The sequence below is a fragment of the Carettochelys insculpta genome, chromosome 22, assembly GCF_033958435.1.
Source record: "Carettochelys insculpta isolate YL-2023 chromosome 22, ASM3395843v1, whole genome shotgun sequence".
Taxonomy (NCBI): domain Eukaryota; kingdom Metazoa; phylum Chordata; order Testudines; family Carettochelyidae; genus Carettochelys; species Carettochelys insculpta.
Window position 1 is genome coordinate 19,782,170 of NC_134158.1, and position 22,465 is coordinate 19,804,634.

The 22,465-nt window shown below is 49.8% G+C and overlaps 1 protein-coding gene across 8 annotated transcripts in view; it reads left to right on the forward strand.

Annotated features, from left to right (window-relative positions):
* The window catches only part of PAK4 (p21 (RAC1) activated kinase 4), a 107,412-nt gene that overhangs the window by 67,142 nt on the left and 17,805 nt on the right, over positions 1-22,465 (forward strand). For 7 of the 8 annotated variants that reach the window (XM_075016373.1, XM_075016377.1, XM_075016372.1 and 4 more), the window contains one exon: positions 7,144-7,367. In XM_075016373.1, coding sequence (XP_074872474.1) covers positions 7,164-7,367 — 204 coding nt within the window. In that variant the 5' untranslated portion in view covers positions 7,144-7,163. Of the gene's footprint in view, positions 1-437; positions 805-7,143; positions 7,368-22,465 lie in introns of those variants that run through there. The other variant, XM_075016376.1, reaches the window with a different exon arrangement.

Below are 22,465 nucleotides of genomic sequence, written 5' to 3' on the forward strand. Positions count from 1 at the left end.
TGGGCAAATGAGCTTGCACTTATTTTTCGGGTTCCTTCACAGTTTTGCCTTACCCTGTCTATTGGCTCAGGATTTCAATCAGCCATTGCCGTCACTTTCTTGTGATGCCAACTTCTCCCACTTGTCCAGTTCCCCGACAAACACTTCTCCACTTTCCTTCTGTGCTGCACTTTATACATGAAATGCCCTTCTTCCTCCCCAGAAACGTATTACCTGATTCATCCTTAAGACTCTCGGCTCACAGGAAGAAACAGAACTTTGCTGGGGGAACCCCTGTGTGTCAGTCATCACTTGGGAGAGCAGGAGGGAAGAAGTATTGGGCTGGATTGAACTGCAGTGCCTCCGTGAGGGGGCAGGGTGGCCAGTTCCACTGGCAGTCATGTTACTTTGCATTAATTGCAATGTGGCATCGTGGTGTTTCCTTGTGCTTCTCACATATGATGAGGAGGTTTCTGGAGGGTTGAGACTTGGTATGTTTTCAGTGGGTAGTTCTAGAGAAGACAGCCAGGGCTGTGGTGGGTTCTCGTTAGAAGCATTAAAATACACAGGCTACATGAAGGAATGAGTGACGGGCATCACCCACATCTCCTGTGGCTGCCGTGTCCAATACGTTTGCCAGTTGCTGCATGTGGTGAAAAGGACACTGCGAAGTGGCTCTTGGAGCCTTTAAATGCAGCTCCTCCTGAGAACCACACGTGGGCAGTGCCATCCGTCCGCTCGGCGCAAGCAACCCACCACTTGGGTGGAAGGAGTGCGTGGTGGTGGCTTGGGCTGTGACTCGCGATGGCCCCACTGGCAGCTTTGGTGAGTTTCCGGCATTAAATTAGAAGAGGGGTCTGGGGGAGCCTGGCTGTGTGTGAGAGGGAGGGCATTTATTAAGAATGGGATGGAGCGGGAAGGGGGATCCCTGTGGCGTATGTGGAAAGACGACAACCACAAGTGTGACTAACTCTGAATTTCTACTGGACACTGCTGTCCTTTGGGAAAGGTCCTTAGTGTCTAATCCTTCTCTAGCTCTTCTGCCAGGGCTGGAAGGCCACACACAGCAGGGAGGAGGAGATTGTTTGTTTGCTCTTTATGGGATCAGGCTGGTTTTTTTTTTTTCCCCTGGCTGTGTTAGTGTCATGGTGTGATAACGCCTAGCGCAGACCATCTGGAAGGAGAAGTAGCTTGTGTTCCCAAAGAATAGACGGGAGGGTGCACTCTGTGTCCGAGTTCTGAAAACCCTTTTTGTGAATTTGGGACATGTTTTCTAGTGACTTCTTGGCTCCAGTGAGATCAGCCACCTGAGCTGCTGGGGCCGCGTGAGTGCTCCACACCGTGTGACATTCTGTCCCATGATGTTTAGTGCTGTGGCGTCTTGAAGAAATCTTCAAGATACAGTGGGAGAACTTGTCTCCTTTTTTTTCCTGGGCACACAGAGGGTGAGCGGGGGAAACTTGTGGGAAGGGACGGGAGGACAAGCAGCACTCCACTGGAGCGTGCCTCTGTCCACACTGCAGGGTGACGGTGTTTGCAGCTGATTGTGCTCCCGCAGGCTCTAGTCCATGTTAAAAGCACCACCGTGGTTGGGTGAAGGGTTATCTGCACAAGGACAGAAGCTGAGTTAAGGGCTGCGTATGAGCCCTAGTAAGTCGCATGCACTCATTTCAAAGCCTCTCTTGCAGTTAAACACTGGAAAAGCTGGCAACGAAGCTGTGCTGTGGATTGAGTGGCTTCCAGGAGTAAATGAGGAATAGCATCAAAGGTCTTATCCGGGCATGGTTGGATGGAGGACGCTTGCTGTCTTTTGCTGTATTCCTGCTCTCTGAATAATGGCCTTCGCTCTTTGGGGCTGTCAAGCCATTCAGTGGAGCTAACTTAATTATATAAAAATGACTCCCCCTGCCACCTTTGGAGCATTAATTAGTTTTGCATTAGACTTTGGAGCTGCATATGGTGGCTGCTTCCCATTAATTAAAAATGAATATTTTTAAGTAGAAAATTATCAGGAAAGAAGGGCCAGATTCTGAATCCTGCCATATCACTTCTGACTCGAGTTTTTAAGTGCTCAGACTGCATCATGTGTGAGTGATGACTCTCTGGGATTGCCCTGGCTGTTTGTTTAGTGTATTTCGCTCTTTTTTTCCCTCACAGTTGAGTCATCTTGAGAATGGCAAATCAGGTAGCATCTGGTACTGGAGACAGATGTAATTAGAATGGTCTTGGTGTAACTGCTGCTCCGGCGCACCACCTGTGTGACCATCCACCATAGTCCTGAATCCTGAAGACAGGATGGATCAGAGCATGTTGCAGAACTGAGCGCCCATCAGGGTCTGTGTGAAGCCTTAATACTTGTCAGGCTAGTGTGGCGTAAATTTACAGCCCTGCTTGCTGTGAACAAGCAGACAAGCCTCCACACTCTCTCTCTCTGTGCCTTAGTTACTATCTGATGATACACTGTCCTACCTCACAAAGAGGTTGTGAGGAGAAATACAGAAGATCTCAGGTCATTCCACCATTGCCTATGTTGACCCTATCACTGTATTTTTGGGTAAGATGTAAAAACAAGCCATCAGGCTGCCTTTGTACCTCCGTAAAGAAGCAAAAAAAGAGCACAAGCCCATATGCGCACAGGGTGAGAAGCAGGAGTAGAGCTAAGACCTGAAAGATGGTGTGTGTTGTAGAGTTGAGCAGCTGTGCAGTTCCAGGCACCGCAAATAACATCCCAGCCCCCTAGTAACCTGGAAACCTGTCCATCCTCTCCTTTAGTTAGGTGACGGATCAGTGGATAATTTGCTGAGGGAGAGTAAGAACTTCCTTTGACTTGTTTGTTCACTGTACCAGTCAAAACAAGTTATTGGCTCCTCCCTTGTCCCGTATGGTGTCTGGGCTCATTTGCTTCCCAGAGGCTTTCTCCTCCTTTGGAATCACGCCTGAATCAAAACTGGTTTGGTGTCTTCTCTCAGGACAGCTGGTACTGAGCAGTGTAGAGGAAATAGGAAGAGAGACTGCTGTAAGCTCTGCTGAGCCTAAAGAGGAGAACTGGTTAAGCAAATGAACCAATCCCATGAGCTGCAACATATCAGCAAAGCAGAAGTTGGGGTGGAGGTTAAATGTGTCACTGCCACAAGGTGGCCTTTAAAAGTCTGCACAGCTGATCTTCTGAATACCAGAAGTGTATGCGGTACTTACGATGGGTTCGGTCACAGAGAGCCCCTTGCAGCTGTCACTTGATGTACTGAAATACCACTAAGCCAACCTTCCTGGGTGTCCCCTTTAGTCTGTCTTGCTGAGCAGGCCCTCTGGCCTCCTCCAGTCCTGACACAGAGGGAAAAGTCACAGCCCTCCAGCAGCGTAATACAGACACGGAGATCAGCTCAGTTCTGGGAAGGCTTGCTCAGAACCCAGTTACGCAGCCCCAGTGGGACCTGAACCCCAGATAAATCCATCTTACCCTGTATAAATGTTACACAGGGTGAGCTCGTGGTGTTCACCCTCCTTACAGAAAGGGAGCCACAGCTGCTTCCTCTGCCCCATAGCAATTATTCACACTGGGGTTATTAGTAACAAAAGCGATTTTATTAAGTATAAAGGGCAGGATTTAATTGGTTATAAGTAATGCCACATAAAACAAAGTAAGTTACTAAGCACCATAAAACAAAACACGCTAGCTAAGCATAATACATGAAGAAAGCGGTTCCATGCAATATCTCACTCTCAGCTGTTCCAATAAGCTTCTTTCACAGACTGGACAGCCTTCCAGCCTGGGCTTGGTCCTTCTCCCTGTTCAGTCTTAGGTGTTCCCAGCAGTCAATCTTGGATGCCCTGCCATCTGGCAGCAGCCCCTGTTTGGCTCCCCACCTGTATATAGATTTTGCCAAAGGCAGGATTCCTTTATTTTGAGTTTAAACCTTCTCTTCATTTCAGCAGGAAGTACAGCATGCAAGATGGATCTCAGAATCGCGCGACGTGGCCACATGTCTTGCTAGGACCAATCAGAGTCCATCTCTCCCAGGCTTGCAGGAAAAACTAGTCCATTTGCAAGTCAGCGTTTTCTTTCCAATGGGCCATCAAAATCCTGAGCTACCGTTTAATGGTCCTCACTTGGCATAACTTCTATAACGCAGGTTTCTGTTCCATATTTCTAATTTCAATTACAGGAATAACACATGCACACAAAGGGAGTATACACATGCAGCTGATTACAACTTTTCCAATGGTACCTTTCAAGAAGTATCCTGCATGAAGTAGTTCCAGTTATGAATATTCATAAGCATATTTCCATAAAGAATATGAAATGCACTGTTGCGGTACTTAACAAAAATAGAAGTGTGCTTCTTCCCCAGAGAGAACGAGCCTGCAAAAAAAAAAGACTGGAGGAGCAATGTTGAGGACCTATGAGGGAGTTTGCAGGATCTGCCCCCAAATGAGGGCTAGTCTACACTTCTCAGAAGATCAATCTGGTCAGGGTCAATCTTCCAGAGTTTGACTTTTGCGTGTCTGGTAACGATGCACGAAATCTGTCTCAGGATGGCAGTCGTGTGGAGTAAGGGAGGTTGATGGGGGGGAAAAATGCTCCCATCAACTTTCCTTAGTGATGACAGGCACATAAATTGATTTCCAAGACATCGATTTTTTTTTAGTTCAGTAGCTCGAATTGCGTATCTGAAATTGACTTTCAGGTCTAGTGTACACCTGGCCTAAGTTTGATGCAGGAAGGAAGTTGAGAGAGTTTGAGGGGAAACTAAGACAAGGATGCGAAACAGGCTTGGCATAAAGCTTTGGAAATCCAGTTTTTAAATTGTGCTCCCAGGAAGAGAGAAGCTGGTGGCTGTAGAAATGAGGTCATCTGGGGAAAGGCCAACAAACTGAAAGGGGATGAAGGAGGAAAGGCACGTGGGCAGGAATATTCTGACCAGGAATGGCATAGGAGACAACCCACAGATGGAAGAGGTAGCTGGGATGGGATCAAGGTGAGAGATTTCACACTGTTCCTTCAGTCTGAGCCAGAGCAGGGGGACAGGTGAGCATCCAGCAGCTGTGAAAAGCTCCTATGTTGCCTTGGTTGTGTGGCCACTGTCATGTGGTTGCATCATGTTGGCTGCAGGATAAGGCAAATGAAGGCTGTGAAATGTAACACTCTGTGGCTTTGATGCATTCTGCCTCGGGCAAATAGTGCTGCCTAACCTGCCTGTATGGGATCAGACCCTGTGCTGCCCTCTCTTGTAAATGCTTCTTTCTGAGCTTCAGCAGAACAGATGTAGCACAGAGGAGCTGGGTTTCTCCTAGGTGTTTCCCATTCACCATAATCTCTCCTCTCATGAATGCAGCAGGCATCTCCATCAGAGCAGAGCCCCTCCGGCTGCTGAGAAGCATCACATTAGATGTGTCACGTTCACGAAGCAGGGGCTTGCTTGGGCCCTGCTGCCCCCATCTGCCATGACACATGTGCCTTCTGCACAGCATGGCCATGTTGGCTCAGTGGGTGGGGCTCCTCTCCATTTCTTCTAACTGGCTGAGCAGCTGGTGTGGCTGTTTGTGTCCATGTGAGCACTGAGGTGGGGAACTTTTGGGGAAAGGGTGTGGGGGAAGGCAGATAAGGGAGAAGAGACTGTATGTACAGCCAATAGCCCTGTGAGAGTCTTAGCTGGTTTGTCCCAGTTATTTTGGCTTATTAAATGGGGTGGAGCCTAATTAGCTATTTCCTCCAAGGGTGCAAAGGCTCATGAGAACTAATCCCATAAAAGTCTCAATCACTTGTGCAACGCAGATTTATAGATCAGTTGAGTGGGGGAACCTGCTCTGCGCAAGGAAGCGTACATATGAAAAGAGGAAAGAATTCATTGGTGATTTCCCTGCCCCCCAAAAGGGGCTTCATCCTGAATGCAGTTTGGTGCCTGCATTTAATTGTATTATGACAGTGCCCGGGGTGTTAACTCCCTGGTGCTCAGCACTGTACAACGACGACACAGCCCAAAAGTTGTTTGCTCTAAGGACACGTGGAGTGGAGGCCTGCTCAGATCGAAGTGTGGATGTGAATCCACCAGGCTTAACTCCTTGTGCAATTTGCAGTCTGGATTTGAATTGTGTGCACAAACAAATGTGGAAGGGAGGGGGCTCCAAGCCTGGTCCTGCAGGGAAGGCAGGGACTTGGAGGTAAGGGGTATCAGGGACCTGGGGCCCAGTGCTCAGCAAGCCCAGGAGGGGGACTGTCAGGGGGCAGTGGAAGGGCCTGACCCAGTCCCTCCCCTCCCTGGCCGGGGGAAGGAGGGAAAGCCATGTGCTAGTATCTGCTCCACTATCTGCAGATATGAAATGTCTATCCATGAGTATTCAGGTCTCTCACTTAGACCTGTGTAAAACAGGTTGAGTCTCAGCTCAGTTCATAGCAGACATGCATCCCCATCTCAGGCCTCTCACCTCCCTAGTGCAAATTGACCACCTCAGCAGAGAGGTGAAGAACTGACTGAGCCTTGGTGGCTGAGCTGCCACCTTATACTTCCCAGGGTACTCCATCCCTGAACATGGTGGGGCAGTGACGTACATCAGGTCTCTGCCTGATTGGTGGCTTAGTTTATAAGAATTCAGGACTGTCAATCAAACTCCTTGATCAAGAGCCAAAATTCAGTTTAGGCTAGCTTTAGAAAACTACTAGTTAAACAAAACCACACCTTCCTAGTCTGCGTATGTATAATAGGAGCACTGGGAGTCAGGCGATCTCTCAGGGGTTGCCCAGCTCTGCCACTGACCTCTGTGTAAAATTGGGCACGTCCCTTCCTGTCTCCATGTGCCTCACTTTGCTTCTTTTGGGAATAATATTTTAGAGCCTCGTGAGACTTAACACTTCAGTGCTTTGCGATGCTCTGATGAAGGACGTGAAAGACATGCCAGTCACCATCTCTGGTATGTAGAAGGGCATCCCTGCCTGGAGAGGGAGTTGGTGAAATGATATCAGAGGGTAAAGAGGACAACGTCATTCGAAGTCCCTTCTGGTTGTAGTTGCCCGTCAGGGACCGGGTGGCGAGCCGAGTATTCCACTGTACAATTGCCTTCTGTTTTATCCAGGAGCTTTATTTTTATAGCCTTCCGTGATTCTCTGGCAGTTCCGTGTTACGCACTCCCTTTCTTCCCTGATGTTTGTTTTTTTCATCCCTCCCTCAGGTCCTTTAGCCAGCCTCAGCATGTTCAGCAAGAAGAAGAAACGCATTGAGATCTCGGCTCCCTCCAACTTTGAGCACCGAGTCCACACTGGATATGATCAGCAAGAGCAGAAGTTCACTGGGCTGCCGAGGCAATGGCAGGGCATCATCGAGGAGTCGGCCAAGCGGCCCAAGCCGCTGGTGGATCCCGTGTGCATCACGGCTATTCAGCACGGCTCTCAGAAGGTAGGTGCTCGGTGAACTTTCAAGCAGGACCTGGTTTCTGCAAGATGTAAAGTGACTCTAGGGACTCTGAACCTGACCTCATTCACCATAGTTCCTCCTTGCCCTAACGGATCAGTGGAGCCCTTAAGAGGGGCCTCTCTATCTAGAGCTCATACTCCTACTACATCCTGGATCCAGGCACCTGCCCTCAGAGCTTCAGGGAGTGCAAGGTGTAATCATGGAGAAGGAAAGCTTGGCCAGGACAATTTGTTCTTTCTCAGTTCATTTTTGGGGTGCCAGTTTGGCCAAGTAAGATAGCACCTTGTTCTCTCCAGGCCGCTCAGTGTTTCTCCACTTGTCTCCTAAGGCAGCCAGTGAGGTTCAGGTTTTGGCAGCATCTTTATACCCTGATGCCCTGGTTTGATTAGGAGCAGGATTGACCCCACCAAATCACCTCTGGCTAGTCAGAGCAGCCATCAGTTGTCGCCATCCTAAGCTGTTGGGGCCAAAGGCTCCGTATTTCCTTCCCTAAGACCCAGCAGGGCCAGGTGGCAATGGCAAGTTTAAAAATCTATGAAGGGAAACACGTATTAAATGGCGTTAACTCCTCTTGCATCTCTCTCATCTCCCCTTTCCCAGTGTTCCCGCACCACCATTGCTGTCCTCTGCACTTTGGCCATAGCTTGTCTGTTTGCTTTAGTCAAGGAGTCCAGGGTCTCAGTATTGCTGTTGCTTCCATGCTAATTGTAATTTGTTCTTTCTAAGCCCACCTGGGTCATGCGTCTAAAAGTGTTAGCCCTTACTGGGGAGAACTTGCCTGCTGCAGCACTGTTACACAGGCTCTAGTATTCGGGTCCTGTAAACTTCTGCGGTGCATTTTCCTGCATCATCTTCTCCCAGGCATATGCCTGCTCATAAAACAAAGAGAAACTGATGAACTGTGTAAGACATGGAAAGCAAGTGGTTTAGGGGCCAGCCTAAAAACCTGAGTTAGCTACTTGCCAGACTCAGGTGTATGGGAGGGATGAGGAAAGCCCAGTAATCTTGAAGCTGCGATTTCCAGGGGTATTTGGAAGTCTTGCAAAGCCTGAGCTTGCATCCGACACCTGTGCATGGGGACTCAGAGGCTCCACAAAGGTTTATTGGAGGAGAACGATTGACAGCCTGAAGTGTCATTCTATGGAATGTGGAACCGAATGTGCTACCAGTTCAGTCACTGTAACGAATCGGGCTCGGTGCGGGGGGGGCGGGAGGTGTTGCTACTTGGGGCTGAGTGGGAACAGGGGCCATCATTGGCTAGTAGATGTCGAACAGAGCTGGAAGTTGGGCATGGAACTTGAGTGCCAGCCTTGCCACTGACTTGCTGTGAGGTTTAAAAAGGCTGGGAGAGGGAAGGGGTTGATAGTGCCTCCCCCTTTTAAAAGCACTTGAGATGCAGGTAAAAAGAGAGCTCAGGGAAGCAGGGAGGTGGCTGGTAAAGACAAGCCATTCAGTGCTCTTCAGGGCTGTATTTTTCATAGCGGTCTGCATATATGCATTGCAGACAGCCAAACTGGGTTCTGTGCTATTTATGCATTTTCCCTTCAGCCGCAAATTATGGGAAGTGTGGTGTCAGAGTGGCGTGACAGCCTAGGCTAGGATTAGAGAGCTCTGCAGATGCCAAGGTAGGGCCTCAGAGGATGCCAGCTCCCACTCAGAGAATGGATTAGTCTTGTGCTGAGAGCACTGGATGGGTAGTGAGAGACCTGGGTTCAATTCCTGCTTCTCCACATATGGCCTTTGTGATCTCTGTGCCTGAGTGCCACACCTGTAACAGGGGGATCCCAGGAGGCTGTTAATTTGTGAGGGGCTCAGATCTGGGGGCCAGCTAAGAACCACAGACAGAATTTCTGATTTGCTTCCAAACATCCTTACTCAAAAGACTAAGTTTCACAGGTGCCACTGTGCATTGAGTTTGGTAGCTGTAAGCCCCTCTCCACTCAGGGTCATGGCCCTCCTTTGTCTGGGCTCTCAAGCAGTTGGTGTGTTGATTGTGATCTTTCCAGGAGCAGCCCTCGCTTGGAAGCAGAACTAGGTTTTAAAACGGATGGTGATTTCTGGGGTCATTTGTGAAGTCTATGGGAATAGAAGGCGCTCGCTGTGTTGCGGGCGAGGCGTGGGTGAATGAAGGCGTGTTAATGGTATTATGTGATGCTTCCTGCGGGTACCCAGTATTGCTATCCTCTTTCCTGAGCATGAGAGCTTCCAGCACTTAAACTTTTCCTTGTTGTCATTATTAACGTTATTTGAAAGTCGAGAGATTCCAGTTCTAGCAAGTAGGAGGGTTGGAAACAAATGTTTACATAAAAACTAAAACTAACATGAATTCTAGAGCTAGATTTCCTTAGCCAGGTACTCTGCTGTCTAACATGGTATTGCTTGTGGGTGTTTGCTGTGATCCCCTCTTCCAGGACACAAGCTTTGCTGTCAGCTTGTCTCTTCAGGGAAGTATTCTTTGAGGCTCTTTACAATCCTAGATATATCAGAACACTCCTTTGATCTTCCTTAATAAATCAGGCAGCCTCCTGTTGGCCATTCCTGCCTCTTGATCCTGCTGTCTCGTGTTGATTGGGTAATGTAGGTTAGCTGGTGGCTTAATATGCAAATAGACATACACTGAGAGAGACAGTGTTTGCCCTGAGAGAGGAGGGTCTAAAATTCCCTGCTCAAGGTGAATCTCTCTGGGGCATTCCACCTTCTGGTGACTGGCCTTTCCCCCAGGGCTGGAGATGCAGTCCCCCACACCCTGCACAGTGGTGGGGAGAGCTTGGCTCTGGGCCCCCTAGAAGAGTCAAGGCCGCAGGTGGAAGGGACAGGGTTAGGGGTGCCTAGCCGTCGTCACTGCCCAGATCACTCTACCCCTTGCCAGCCCTCAGTGTTACCCAGACCAAACTACGCGGGGCTCCAGCAGCGATTGAAAGGGGTCCAGCACCCTGGACCCTTTCAATTGCCAGGACAACTGCTCCCATCCCACCCTGCCCCTCATTGATGGCCCTGCTTTCACTTTAAGGCTGTAAGAACATCATTTGCAGTGTAAAAAAAGCAAAGTCCTGTAGCACTTATTTACCTAACCTCTTGGATATTATTTGCGTAGACATTTTGCAATAGCTGTGACAACCAGAGGGCTGCTGGCGGTTGGTAGAAGCCTTGTGTGCCACCCTTGTGGAGAATTGCTGTCCGCATACCTGACTGAGAGGGTGCCTGTAAAACTGTGTGCTCCCCTTTGCCAGTTAGCACAAGGAGTTTCCTGGATCACGCTAGGTGAAGGTGCAGAATCCAGTTCCAAGGATATTTTTTCCTTTCCCTTTTGGGAGCCAAAGCTGCTCTTCCAGAAGGGGGAAGTTACAGCCACTCCTCCAACCTCGATCCCTTTTGCCCGTATCAGGACCTGCCTGCACCATCCAGGACACTAGCGCCCATCTGTGGTGAACATTTCAGCGTAGCAGCAGGGAGGTTGTGACGCTCACTCTCTCACTTGGCTCATCTGCTTCAGACAACGCAGCAGTTGTTGATAATGCTGTGGAGAAGCTGCGCCCAATGCTTGACCGGCTTTACAGACAGTCCTTGGCCTCACAGGACTGGTGCTGTCCTGAGGGCAGAGAATAGGAGCTGGTTCTAGCCTTGCTCATAGGATTCCTTGCCTGCGTTAAGCAGACTAGTAATGAACCTCCTTCTGTCCTATCAGTCCTCAAAGCGCTTCGACTGAACACAAAAATGGTCAGACCAAAGATCCCATCTAGCTCAGCACCCTGTCCCCCGACGGTGGCGAGTGTGAGGTGCCCCAGAAGGAAAGAACAGAACAAGTGGTCTGTTCCCTCTCGTCTGTTCCCAGCTTCTGACAAACCATGGCTAGGGACACCATCCCTGGACCACTGAGGGACCTAACCTAGTTCTTTTTTGAACCCTCTTAAAGTTACAACAGCCTCAGACAAGTTTCTCTGGGGGAATCAGTGGAGGAGAATTGGTGGGACTGAGTGTGTAACTGATTCCCTGCCTGACCCACCAGTACTAATTGGGTTGTGGGTGTACACCAGAGCTGTCCTACCTGTTCCAGTCTGCTGAGCTCGGCAGCGGGGGAATCCGGAGGGGGACTGGTGTTTTCTCTGCACAAGTTGCTGTGGCAACTGAGGAAGAAAAAGCAGGGATTATAGAACATAAACAGGTTGGGCTGAGTTAATTCGTGGGGGGGAACAAAGCTGTTCCCTCTCCCTCTCCCCTTCTTTTAATGCAACAGGCGGGGAAATCGGAGTTCCGGGAGCCTGCTGTTCACCGATCTCCCCCAGGAGACGAGTTAGCAGTATCCTGCTGCCCTCAATAACATTGGGATGTGATCTTTGTCCCTGGTTCAGCCCCTCGGAGCTAGGTGGTGTGATTCTCGCCATGCTAGCCTGCTGCTTAAATCGAGGGAAGGAGCCAGCAGTCTCGTAACATTCTACCCAGTGCCTGTCCCTTCTCTGGAACTGGGTAGACTGCATTGCTCAGTGGGAGTTTTTAAGCAGCCCACAGACCAGTAACAAGTCAGGCAAGATCCAAGTACCAGCAGGTCTGGGTGTGACCATTTGTGTCCAAAGTACATCGTAGGCACATGTACGTGCCAGCTGGGGGCTCGAGGTGCATTTTCAGTAGGGCTCTCAAGAGGCAGCAACACTGGGGCCACCAGCACAACGATTTGGAAGGGGGAAGGAACAGGTGCCCTGTGGACCTGTTGCCGAGCTCTGTTCCCAGAGGCGCGGGGGAGTGAGGGGAGGCAGTGCCATGCTTGCTTCCCCAGCCAAGCCTGTGTTCCCTCTCTTGCCTCTCAAAGGCAGCGGCAGCTGCTGCAGAGCCTGCAGGATAGGAGACAAGGAGTAGGTGTAACGCAGCAGAGCACCTAACTCGATGCATGGCACAGGGAAGGGGTGTGTGGTGTTTCTGTCCTCTGAAGCTGCCTTGTAGCTCCCGGCTCCTTTAGAAACCTGCGGAGCCTGGGTGTTGCAGAGACACGCCTGGGCCAAGAGGGGCTAATGCTTTCTGTGAGTGCCCAGCCGAGAGCTTGGTTTACACTTCAAACATCGGTTGGCGTAGCAACCCCAGGCCAGGTGCACAGCCTGATTTGAAAATCCCAGCCCCTTCACAGAGCCCCGAAATCCCAGATCACTTTGCTGTCATGTGGCTCGTGGTGAAAACCCTCCATCCTGAGGTTGGGGTAAAGCCCTTTGGTCAGTCTGATTTTTATTTTACATTATTGGGCCCTCCCCACCCTCACCCCTTTTCTCCTGGACTTGGCTGTGGCTGATTCTCATTTTTGTGGGATATGGGCCTGAAAATTCTCCCCTCCTAACTCTGCCACAGACTGAGCTAAAAATAAAGCCCTGTCCCAGACAGAAGAGGAAATGGCCCAGGCTTTTTCAGGTTGCAGAACCTCCTACATGGTGTAATTTTCAGAGAGAAAATTGCCAGTTACCATGCAGAAGAGTGCTTCCGTGGCACCCTGGGTTTCCTCCCAGAGCAGCAAAGAGCTTCATGGAAGGTGGTGGGCATGGCATTGGCCCCAAGAGCTGCATTGTCTTGGTAGCTCTTTGGATTTGGTGAATGCTATGAACCTACTGGGATTCTCTTCAGCCTCTTGTTCTGCTATTGCAGGCCAGAGAAACCCATTCTAGATGATTGCTTTCCACTAGTTTTGACTGGCGCAGCTCTGTCATGGGCTAAGGAAAGGCCTCCTGGGACAGTGCTTGGAGGTCTCCCATCCTAGGAAGTTGAACCTGGGCATTACAGGAAGTTGGCAACAGTGCGTAAAGTGGTGCTCTCCCCCAGACAACCTATCGGAGTAGAGTGGTGAATGGGACTCCTCCCTCCTGGTTGGTGTTCACCGTACTGTCTTGGAATGCAAAAAGAGACCTTGCTTCAGTGGGCTGATGTGAGACAGAGGGAAAGACAGGCAGGAGCATAGGAGTCTGGCAGGGAGAGCCCTTGCAACACCAGACCTTGAGTTTGAAGCAAGGCATCTTCATGCCCTCTGTTTGGAGCGACCCAAGAACTTGGTGTGCTTCCACGTAGCTGCAGGTTTTCTTCCTCCGCCTCCTTTCTCATTCTCCGCCTGCCCCAGGCTGCATTGGTGTTTTGGTGCTGTGTTTTCCTGAGGTGAGAATCTGACAATCACAGAATCCTAGGGCTTCAAGGGACCTCAAGAGGTCATCTAGTCCAGCCCCCTACTTCAGGCAGGATCAACCCCCACTAAATCATCCCAGCCAGGACCTTGTCGAGCTGGGACTTAAAATCCTTGAGGGATGGAGAATCCACCACCTCTCTAGGAAACGCATTCCAGTGCTTTACCACCCTCCTGGTGAAGTAGTTTTTCCTAATATCTAATCTACATCTCTCCCTCTTCAACTTCAGACCATTGCTCCTTGTTCTGCCATCTGACTCCACTGAGAACAGTTTCTCACCCTCCTCTTTAGAGCTCCCCTTCAGTAAGTTGAAGGCTACTATTAAATCACCCCTAAGTCTTCTCTTCTGTAAACTAAACAAGCCCAAATCCCTCAGCCTCTCCTCATAGGTCTTGTGTTCCAGACCCTTAATCGTTTTTGTTGCCCTCCGCTGAACCTGCTCCAGCAAATCCACATCTTTTTTTATATTGGGGGGCCCAAAACTGGACGCAGTCTTCAAGATGTGGCCTCACCAGTGCTGAATAGAGGGGCTAACTAACTTCTCTAGATCTGCTCAAAATACTCCTCCTAATGCACCCTAGTATGCTGTTAGCCTTCTTGGCTACAAGGGCACACTGTTCACTCATATCTAGCCTTCCATCTACCATAACCCCAAGTCCCTTTCCATCGTACTGCAGCTGAGCCAGTCGGTCCCCAGGCTATAACAGTGCTTGGGATTCTTCCGCCCCAGGTGCAGGACTCTACACTTCTCCTTATTGAACCGCATCAGATTTCTTTTGGCTCAATCCTCCAATTTATCCAGGTCCCTCTGGATTCTCTCTCTACCCTCCAACGTATCTACCTCTCCCCCTAGTTTTGTGTCATCCGCTTGTCTGACATGCCACCTTCAGCAGCTGTAGGAAAAGCTGCACTTCAGCTTGGGATGGGACATCTCTGAACCCAATAACAACCAGTAGGCTCTTCTAGTGGAGGCCAAATTATATTACTTTACCCACGAACAATTCTGGTTGGAGCATCTGTTTCCTCTGGCCCAGCCCCGCCTCTCAGATTGCTTGTTTTCCATGTGCCCCAGCAGAAAGCTCTTGTGCCAACAGTACGTATTTACTTGGCGGCTGCTGCTGGTTTAGAGGTGTAGGCATCCACTTAACAAGGTTGGCAAAGCAGTGACCTGCCCACAGTCAGCAGCTGGCAGAGCCAGGAATGAAGCCAGTTCTCCTGAATGGTAGTGGAGTGCTCTAAACATTAGGCCAGGGGTGTGCAAAGTGAGGAGTGCAACATTTTGAGAGGGGGGTGCCACATGATCAGGCTCCCCCACCCAGCTTCTGCTTTCTCCCACATGGCCTCTGCTGCTGTCGCCAAGGGAGCATGTCTCTCCCTGTCTCCGTCCGCAGCTGGGCCAGTCAGAATGAGCAGAGTCCCTGAGTCAGGCAGCAGGGCAGTCGGCGAGTTCCCAGCTTGATAAGGTACCATGATAGACTGCATCTAGAAATGGAGAAGAAAATCGAAGAGCTAAGAATCGCCAGTGCCCCCAGTTCTTTTTCCATCACAGAACATGGATAGCTTGTGATATGTTTACATGATCCTAACAGATAATGCCGATTAGTGGCTCAGATAAAAAGGGGACACCCCCCTTCCCCCCTGAGAACACTGCTAATACGCATAGGGAGAATGTTCTCCACAGCACCATATTCATATGTTACAGCAATAAGTGCAAAAATTAAGCTGCTCAGTGGAGTACAGACGCTTGCAAATATACTTTGATATAAGCAAAAGAAGCCAAAAAGACACTAAAAAGTGCACCCCACTTCAGACAGAAGCGAGGCTAATGCCTCCTATTGTAAATGATCCCTTAGACCATGGGCGTCCAACCTTTCGGCTTGCCTAGGCCACGTTGAGTGAAGAGGAATTGTCTTGGGCCGCATATAAAATATATAATATAGTTAGTGTATATAAATCACGTAATAATGTTAAAAGTTTACGATCTTGTGGGGCTGCATTACTAGCTGTCCAGGGCCGCATGCAGCCCGCGGGTTGGACTCACCTGCCTTAGACTGTAAAAGCTGTTGAAAAATGCAGTTGTTTTGGGACTACCTCATGCTGGATTCCTAGTACTCTCCTGGGGTCCTCCCCCCCGAGCATCCCTCCCCTTTTGGGACACCCCCTGGAACCTCCCAGCATCCCAACCCCTTCCCTGATCAACCTCCCACTCCATCCCTTTCTGGGTCCTCCCACACATGGGGTGGGGGGCTTATGGCTAATTGCAGGGCCAAAAAATGGGCCCCAGTGTAAAATGCCTGCTCACCCTGCTCCAGGCAGTTACCATTCTTCCTTTGCCCCTTTCCAGTTCAATAGGAGCACATCCCAGTTTCCCAGCAGCAGTGGAAACAGCTCCCACTGGAGGCTGTGGCAAATGTTCAAATCCAAAGAGAGGAAAACGGTTTCTACTTGGGCACTCAGCGAGTCAGTTGCAGAAATGGGTCAGGTCAGGGCTCAGCAACCAACCTAGCATGAAGAGCCATTTTTTTTCAAACTCAATTACAAAATCAATACTTGGAGAGCCAGCGTGCATGTGACTACGAGACGGTCCTCAATAGGTAGCGTCAAACCAGACTCTCTTTGTAACCCCTGTTTTAAGACCAGTGCGCGCACAATGATTTATACCAGTTAGAAAGTTTTAAGTTACTTTCACCCCTGGGTTGGAGAGCAAATGAGGCCACGGAAAACGCTGCACCTGGGGACAGGCTCTTAAATAGGCAGGTGCAATGTTCACAACTCTCTCAACGCCAGGGTTTCTCAACCTTTTTTTAAATAAAGTATCCCCTTTTTGAAAAAAAGACACCCCCCCCATTCCCCCACCTCTGCTTTAACCCAGTCCTCCCCCCCGCGCCCCCCCTCCACCTCGAGCCAGGCACGCACAGCTCCTGGTTTAACTCGATTTTCCCCCCCAGAGCCAGACGCTGCCAGCTCCCGGTTTAATCCGATTCCACCCGCCTCCAGAGCCAGGCACCCCTAGCCCCCTCCTCCAGAGTCTCTGCTGTCATTGCAGCTGCCACAGGCTTCCCCTCAAAGTGCTGGGGAGGGATGCATGCACAAAGTGGTGCCCGGCGCCCCCGAAGCTCAGAGCATTTTACTGATCAAAGAGCCACGTGCGGCTCGGACACACACATCCCCAGACTTCTCTCGTGTTCTGGGGTCGGCAAGCTGCCAGCGGAGCGGGGAGCCCGTCTGTGGCCAGGCCTTGCCCAGGCGGCGCTCAGAGCTGCAGAGTAGTCAGCTGTGGCAGCATCTGGAACAGCAAATGACTCGTTAAAGAGCCACATGCGGCTCTGGAGCTGCTGATTGTCAACCCCAGGTTAGGTCTTGGGAGTCCAGATTCCCCGTACTTCCTGCTTAGTCTCTGGTTCTTCCGCTCAGTGTATATCCTTACCCAGCAGGCTGTGTTGTATTTGCAGAGCTCAGGGTCACATGACGTTTATTTAACAGCCTCCGAGTCCTGGTTTCGGTCTCATTCAGCTAAGCGTCTGTTTTAACCTGAGTGTTTTGGGTCACGTATGAAGGGGCTTGAGATATACTTGACTGTTCACATCAAGCCATCTCTCCCAAGGGGAGGGGAGTGCATGTCAATATGAGGAGGCCAGGGTGGCTTTGTAGGAGCTGGAGAGTTGGTTTGAGAGACGTGGGGAGGTGCCTCTGGGGTGGTTGCTGATTTGCTTGCCGACTGTCTGGGGCATGTGCTGCCGACTTTCATGTAAGAAGCAAACCGCTTTAATCCCATCCTCAAAGAGCTCCTACCCTCGGCTCCCCTGGATCTGATGGGAAATCGCCATCCAGGGGAGTCCAGAAAGTCCACCGCAGACGTCTGGAGAGGAGGTGTCCTGGGGTATTTTTGGACCAGCTCCTCCATACCAGCCTCAACTGAGAATAATGCTGTGGATTTTACTGGGGCTGCAGTGGCTCCTTACCACCCTGAATAGAAAATTAAGGGTCTCTCGTTGAGTTGGAAGAGAGGAGGAGGCTGCAAGTGCTTTGGAGGACAGGCTTGTAATTCAAAATAACCTGGACAAACTGGAGAAGTGAGCTGAGGTAAATGGGGGGAAATTCAACAAGGCCAAAGGTGAAGTACTCCACTTCGGAAGGAACAATCAATAGCACACGTATGAAATGGGAAAGGACTGCTAGGGAAGGTGTGAGGGCAGAAGGGTATCTAGCAGTCCTAGAGGACCACAAGGTAAACGAGTCCACAGGGTGACAATGTGGCAAACAAAGCAAACCTCATCCTGGGATGCATTAACAAGAGTGTTGTAAGCGAGGCATGAGAAGTCATTGTGCTCTACTCTGCATCATCAATTAGGCCTCACTTGGAGTCCAGTTCTCGGTGCCAGATTTCCAAAAAGATGTGGGTGCTTTGGGGAAGGTCTAGAGAAGAGCAACAAGAATGATTAAAGGTCTAGAAAACATAACCTGTGTGAGGGAAGATGGAAAGAATTGAGTTTGTTTTAGTCTGGAAAGGAGAAGACAGAGGGGACATAACTGCTTTCAAGGACTTAAAAGGTTGTGGCAAGGTGGAGGGAGAAAAATTGTCAACTTCTGAGGGTAGGACAAGAAGCAATGGGCTTAAATTACAGGCGGGTTAGGCTGGACATTAGGAAGAACTTTCTATCCATCAGGGTGGTCAGACACTGGAATAAATTCTGTGGAATCTCAAGCATTAGAGGTTTTTGAAGAGCAGGTTAGATAAACATCTGTCAGGGATGATCTAGATGGTGCTCAGTCCTGCCCCGGGTGCAGGGGACTGGAGTTAATGACCTCGGGAGATCTCTTCCAGCTCTGTAGTTCTGTGATGCTTGCAGTTCAGTCATAGACTATAAAGCTGGAAGGGACAGATCATCTTGTCTGATCACCTGTGCAAGCCAAGCCAGAGAACTGCCTCAGATCATTCATATTTAATCTGTAGTAGATAAAACTTTGCCAGTGATGGAGAACCTTGGTAACTTGTTCCATAGATTGGTTAACCTCTGTTAAAAATTTTGTGTTTTCTGGTATGAGTTTGACTGGATAAGAGTTGAAGCTAAAGAGTCTTATTAGACCTTTGCTAGCAAGTTTGAAGACCCGTTGTTCATGTTTGGTTTTTTTTTTCTTTTGTGTTTTGCCTGCTACACGTAGGTATACATAGACTGATCAAGCCATTCTTTCCTTCTCTGTTAACTTAACAGACTGAGATCCTTGTCTGTCATTGCAAGGATAGTTTTCCAATCATGGGTCTTTTGAGCCCACTTCGGTTTATTGATCAGAGACACCTGCACACGTTTCCAGCGGCTGTTGCACCAGTGCTAACTACAGAACTTGTATAACTTCCCTGCTCCAACTTGGGGTTCCTCTCTGTACATCCCATTTGGCCACCGTATGGCACTAGTAGCTCAGATTCAGACAATTGTGTGCCTTGTCCTCGAAGCCTTTTAGTTCTAAAATGTTTGGAAGCAATGGTGGTCGGAGTCGTCATTGTGGCAAATCTGAGGGATGAAGCAGCCTTGGTGTAGATCAAGCACCAAGTGGTTCGATCTCCAGATAGGACCTTAAGGCGGCCAGTTGGTCCATCGTTGGCAATCTTACAAAGCCGCCAAAACTTTTGGAACCCATGCAATTGCTGGCCCTATGGTGGCATTCCTTGGTAAACAAGCCCCAGAATTTGTCTTCCGTCCTGATCCGTTACAGAACCTGAACAAGTGATAGAAGTTCTTGCTAGGTTTGGCTATGGCCATCGTCCTCATTGGGGAGGAGGCATAGCTTAGTGGTTTGATCATTGGTCTGCTAAACCCAGTGTTAGTTCAGCCCTTAAAGGGGCATTTAGGGATCTGGGCCAAATAGGTTTCTGCTGCTTGAAGCAGGGTGCTGGATTAGATGACCTCCTGAGGTCTCTTCCAGACCTATGATTACCAATCTTGCCCTGGTATGTAATAGTCACTGACAAAGGTGAGACTCAAACATCATCCTGGCATTCCACATTAGCTCCTGGAAGTGGGCCACGTCCTCCCTGTCTGAACTTTCCTTATCAGGTCTTGAGAGCAAGAAGTCTTGTGGCACCTTATAGACGAACAGATATTTTGGAGCATGAGCTTTCATGGGCAAAGATGCATCTGATGAAGCGGGTCTTTGCCAATGAAAGTTTATGCTCCAAAATATCTGTTAGTCTATAAAGTGCCACAAGACTTCTTGTTCTTGAAGCTACAGAGTAACACGGTGACCTGTCTGATACTTATCAACTCTGGCGCGATCCATAGTCTGTGCAGACTGAAGGACGCCTACTACTACCTTCCTCACAACTGGGACTCCCTCCTGCTCATGAGCCTGTATAATTAGCCCTGCCTGTGGAATCTCCACTACATTGCATCTGACAAAGTGGGTCTAGCTTATGCTCCTACATATGTTAGTCTATAAGGTGCCACAGGACTTCATGTTGTTTTTCTGGCATTCCTCAGCTCTCGGATCGTTGCCGTGGGGTGGAGTTGATACAACTGGGTGTGGTTCTGTAGGCCCTCATCTTGGGATCACAGTGTCCCCACAGAGGGCATGAAACATGGCAGCCGCCACTGCTCCAACATGAGTGCTTGCATCTTTTTTTGGAGCATTCTCCATCACTGTCCTCACACTGCCATTAGTCACCAGCTCGATTGTGGCATAACACTGAGCCGGGCGTGATGGCATCATTGATTTACAACACCGTGAGCATCCAGCCTGCTGAGCCAGCTGATAATGGGTCCCTTCCCCAAAGGGCCTTAATCAGAAAGCGTTGGTGTGGGCAGAGTGAGTGCAGCCATTGAGACCTTGTTCAGCTGTTTGGGATTGGCCAAGGAGGGCCTACCTGCGTCTGGGCAAGGGGCTGGGTGTTTGGCCACACTCTGCTCTTCCTTGCCAGGAACATCACCTGAGTCTTTCCACCTCTGAGACCCCGCTGGGGAGGATCCATCTGTTCCCAGCGCAGTCCTAACTCAGAGGTGTTAGACACATCTCCCTGTGGCCGTGCATCTTCCCAGCCCAGGTACTGTTGAAGAGCAGTTCGGTCTTGCAGCAGTGTGCAGTGCTTCTCCCCCCAGCCCCTGGCAGCATGGGACTTGAGTTTTGATGGTTGCTTGGGTGAGAATCAGCTGCTCTGGCTGGAGTCTTGTCTGTCGGCCGCCAGGCAGCCCTGTGCACTGTGTGAAAGAGGCTGTATGGTATAAATCTGTGTGATGCGTAGGCAGCAAACTCCTGCATATTGATCCTGCTGCGGAGCAGCTTTTGAGGAGGGCCTGCCGTGCTCCAGGGTGAGGGTAGCAGCTGGGGGGCACATAGCAAGTGGATTGCCGCATTGCACTGCAATAGGCCCTTAAAATAATCCCTCTTGTCATTCTGGGGTTGTGAAGCTGCCCCCCCCATAAGTTACTCAATGCTGTCAATCATCACCTTCCCTCCAGTCACTGAAAGCAGGGCTGCGGGAGGAGGGGGATAGCAAGGCACTGCCTGGGAGAGGCATGGAGAGGACTGCGGCAGTGAAACCAGGAGCAGCAGGAGGGAGTTTGCATCTAGTCAGGATGTGAATGCGTTTGCTCAATGCTTTTTTGGATCCCGGGCTGCATAAGCAGAGGCTCCTGGGGATTGCTCTACGGTCCGTGTTCCGTGCTGTAGTAGAGGCAGAGGAAGCCAGGATACTTGCAAGACAAGATCGTACGGTCTATAAATATTTCTTTTGTGCCTCCTGATTGGAGGTGGCAGACTTATTTTTGACCAGTAGATCATCACAGACTGGTTCAGCCACTGTGCAGGGAGCAACCTCAGGGGTTTAGGTGTGTAGTCTTACAGCTATCTAGATTTACAAGGGAAGGAAGTCCAGGTGAGTAACTAGAGCAAAGCCTGGGATTGGCTTCAGACATATTTCTGGATTGAGAAGGAGGTGGCTGAAGAGATAGTCAGGACTCCTGGGACAAGTCTCATCTCTTTGTGCCTCAGTTCCTCATCTAGTAACCGAGTGTCTGTTTTCCACTCTTTGTCTTGATCAGTTAGACTGCAAGTCATTCAGGGCAGAGACCGCCAGCCCCATGCACAAGGGGCCCCGCTCTCTCCTGAAGCTTGGAAATTATCACACACTTGCAGCTTTCTTTAGGGTTTCAGTCAGGAACACCTGCACTGTGCCCTGCTGTGTTCTTACAGGGCGAAGCCAAGCTGGGTGCACCCCCCTAGCTCTTGCTGGGATCATGTCTGCTCCTGTCTCAGCAAACTCACTCCATATTCTTGCTTCCTGCTGCTGCTGTTCTTGTGTAAGGCTTTTAGCCTCGTTAATAATCATAGAATCATAGAACACTAGGACTGGAAGGGACCTCGAGAGACTGTGGAGTCCAGCCCCCTGCCCCAATGGCAGGACCAAGTACTGTCTAAACCATCCCTGATAGACATCTATCTAACCTGTTCTTAAATATCTCCAGCCATGGAGATTCCACAACCTCCCTTGGCAATTTATTCCAGTGTTTGACCACCCTGACAGTTGGGAACTTTTTCCTAATGTCCAACCTAAACCTCCCTTGCTGCAGTTTAAGCCCATTGCCTCTTGCTCTATCCTCAGAGGCCAAAAAGAACAAGTTTTCTCCCTCCTCCTTATGACACCCTTTTAGGTACCTGAAAACCTCTATCATTTTGCCCTTCAATCTTCTTTTCCAAACTAAACCAGCCCAGTTCTTTCAGCCTTTCTTCATGGGTCACATTCTCTAGACCTTTAATCATTCTTGTCGCTCTTTTCTGGACCCTTTCCAATTTCTCCATCTTTTTTGAACTGCGGTGCCCAGAACTGGACACAATACTCCAGCTGGGGCCTGACCAGCACAGACTAGAGCAGAAGAATGACTTCTCGTGTCTTGTTCCCAACACACCTGTTAATGCATCCCAGAATCATGTTTGCTTTTT